Source organism: Sinocyclocheilus rhinocerous, unplaced genomic scaffold, assembly GCF_001515625.1.
Source record: "Sinocyclocheilus rhinocerous isolate Xijiao unplaced genomic scaffold, SAMN03320098_v1.1 scaffold5357, whole genome shotgun sequence".
NCBI classification, from domain to species: domain Eukaryota; kingdom Metazoa; phylum Chordata; class Actinopteri; order Cypriniformes; family Cyprinidae; genus Sinocyclocheilus; species Sinocyclocheilus rhinocerous.
In genome coordinates, this window is record NW_015664083.1 from 29,016 (window position 1) to 31,914 (window position 2,899).

The 2,899-nt window shown below is 41.8% G+C and overlaps 1 protein-coding gene across 1 annotated transcript; it reads right to left on the reverse strand.

Moving 5' to 3' along the window:
• Positions 1-214: 214 nt before the first annotated feature.
• Positions 215-1,294, reverse strand: LOC107729631 (DNA ligase 1-like). The gene has a single exon (XM_016540270.1). It carries the CDS (start codon positions 1,292-1,294, stop codon positions 215-217), a length of 1,080 nt encoding a protein of 359 aa, XP_016395756.1.
• Positions 1,295-2,899: the final 1,605 nt, after the last annotated feature.

Below are 2,899 nucleotides of genomic sequence, written 5' to 3' on the forward strand. Positions count from 1 at the left end.
CATGTAAACGGGAGTGAAGAGGTTTACTCGTGTCATGTAAACATCTTAATGCATTTAAGTCTTTACATGTGCACCAATAATGTGATTATTTCCAATAATCAGAGTAAACATAGTGAATATGGCTACATGTCCCGCAGCTGATATTATTGCTGCTTCATCTGTAGATCTCTCTGTTGCTGCTGCTGTTCCTCCTGTTACTATTGCAACTCATGCTTTAGCTGTTCCTCCTGTTCTCCAGTTTCTTCTGCAGCAGCTCCTTTTTTAGCTCCAACTCCTCTTGTTCCTTATCTAGAAGCTTCTTTTTTATCTGATGCTTCTCCTGTTCCTTCTGTAGCAGTTCATTTTTTAGCTCCAACTCCTCTTGTTCCTTCTGTATTAGCTGCTTTTTTAGGGGATGCTTCTCCTCTTCTTTCTGTTGGAGCTCATTTTCTAGCTCTAGCTGCTTCTCTTCTGTCTGTAGTTCATTTTTCAGTTGCTTTTCCCTTTCATTCAGTAGGTGCTCATTTCTCAGCTGCTTCTCCTCTTTTTCCTTCTCTTCTATCTTGTTTCTCAGGTCCTTCTCATCCTCTACCTTTTGTGAGAGCTCATTTCTCAGCTGCTTCTCCTCTTTTTCCTTCTCTTCTATCTTGTTTCTCAGGTTCTTCTCATCATCTACCTTTTGTGAGAGCTTCCCTTTCAGTGTCTGCTCCTCTTGATCTTTCTGTAGGAGATCTAGTTTTAGATGCTGCTCCCTCTGTTCATTCTCTCGGAGCTCATTTTTCAGTTGCTGCACCTCATTTTCCATCTGTTCGATGTCATTTTTCAGTTTCTCTTCCTCCTTTTGAAACATATTGTTCCATTGCTGTGCTCCTAGAAAAATAAGTACTATCACTATGATAACGCTCAAAATATGTGTAATGTTCAACTTCATTCCGCTTTTCCCTGTAATCTCTGTCTGGATTGTTCTGAACATCTCAGGAGTGTAATGCCTCATTCCATTTGCTCTTCTCAATGCATTGATCTTCAGCAGCAGTTCTGTGATCTGATATTGATTGTTTCTCTCTTCATTGTTGAATGAGTGGTATCTGCCACCACAACTATCAACTAGTTTTGGTAAATAGTGGCTTTTCCTGATGTACTCCTCTAAAGATGTACCCTTCAGCAGATCAGTGTGAGTAAACAGAATGATGGTACGAAGCAAAGCCTCTTTTCCAAAGTTCTCCTGAATCCATTGCACTGAGTTCCTCTCTTCTTCTGTGAATCTAACCCCCAGTTTGATCACCAGCAGGAACACATGAGGACCAGGAGCAGACATCTCTACACACCTCTCTATTTCAGCCTTTACTTGCTCTTTTGTGATAGATGCATTGAATAGTCCTGGAGTGTCAAATACAACAATGTTCTTCCCATCCATGCTTCTCCTTCTGTTGAAGCTCATTTGTCAGTTGCTCTATCTTCTGCGTTTGATTTTCCAGCTGCTTCTCCTTCTGTTGAAGCTCATTTGTCAGTTGCTCTATCTTCTGCGTTTGATTTTCCAGCTGCTTCTCCTTCTGTTGAAGCTCATTTGTCAGTTGCTCTATCTTCTGCGTTTGATTTTCCAGCTGCTTCTCCTTCTGTTGAAGCTCATTTGTCAGTTGCTCTATCTTCTGCGTTTGATTTTCCAGCTGCTTCTCCTTCTGTTGAAGCTCATTTGTCAGTTGCTCTATCTTCTGCGTTTGATTTTCCAGCTGCTTCTCCTTCTGTTGAAGCTCATTTGTCAGTTGCTCTATCTTCTGCGTTTGATTTTCCAGCTGCTTCTCCTTCTGTTGAAGCTCATTTGTCAGTTGCTCTATCTTCTGCGTTTGATTTTCCAGCTGCTTCTCCTTCTGTTGAAGCTCATTTGTCAGTTGCTCTATCTTCTGCGTTTGATTTTCCAGCTGCTTCTCCTTCTGTTGAAGCTCATTTGTCAGTTGCTCTATCTTCTGCGTTTGATTTTCCAGCTGCTTCTCCTTCTGTTGAAGCTCATTTGTCAGTTGCTCTATCTTCTGCGTTTGATTTTCCAGCTGCTTCTCCTTCTGTTGAAGCTCATTTGTCAGTTGCTCTATCTTCTGCGTTTGATTTTCCAGCTGCTTCTCCTTCTGTTGAAGCTCATTTGTCAGTTGCTCTATCTTCTGCGTTTGATTTTCCAGCTGCTTCTCCTTCTGTTGAAGCTCATTTGTCAGTTGCTCTATCTTCTGCGTTTGATTTTCCAGCTGCTTCTCCTTCTGTTGAAGCTCATTTGTCAGTTGCTCTATCTTCTGCGTTTGATTTTCCAGCTGCTTCTCCTTCTGTTGAAGCTCATTTGTCAGTTGCTCTATCTTCTGCGTTTGATTTTCCAGCTGCTTCTCCTTCTGTTGAAGCTCATTTGTCAGTTGCTCTATCTTCTGCGTTTGATTTTCCAGCTGCTTCTCCTTCTGTTGAAGCTCATTTGTCAGTTGCTCTATCTTCTGCGTTTGATTTTCCAGCTGCTTCTCCTTCTGTTGAAGCTCATTTGTCAGTTGCTCTATCTTCTGCGTTTGATTTTCCAGCTGCTTCTCCTTCTGTTGAAGCTCATTTGTCAGTTGCTCTATCTTCTGCGTTTGATTTTCCAGCTGCTTCTCCTTCTGTTGAAGCTCATTTGTCAGTTGCTCTATCTTCTGCGTTTGATTTTCCAGCTGCTTCTCCTTCTGTTGAAGCTCATTTGTCAGTTGCTCTATCTTCTGCGTTTGATTTTCCAGCTGCTTCTCCTTCTGTTGAAGCTCATTTGTCAGTTGCTCTATCTTCTGCGTTTGATTTTCCAGCTGCTTCTCCTTCTGTTGAAGCTCATTTGTCAGTTGCTCTATCTTCTGCGTTTGATTTTCCAGCTGCTGCTCCTTCTGTTGAAGCTCATTTGTCAGTTGCTGTATCTTCTGCGTTTGATTTT

Coding starts and splice junctions, on each gene's coding strand:
- LOC107729631 (XM_016540270.1), bottom strand. CDS start 1,294: ATGTCTGCTCCTGGTCCTCATGTGTTCCTGCTGGTGATCAAACTGGGG.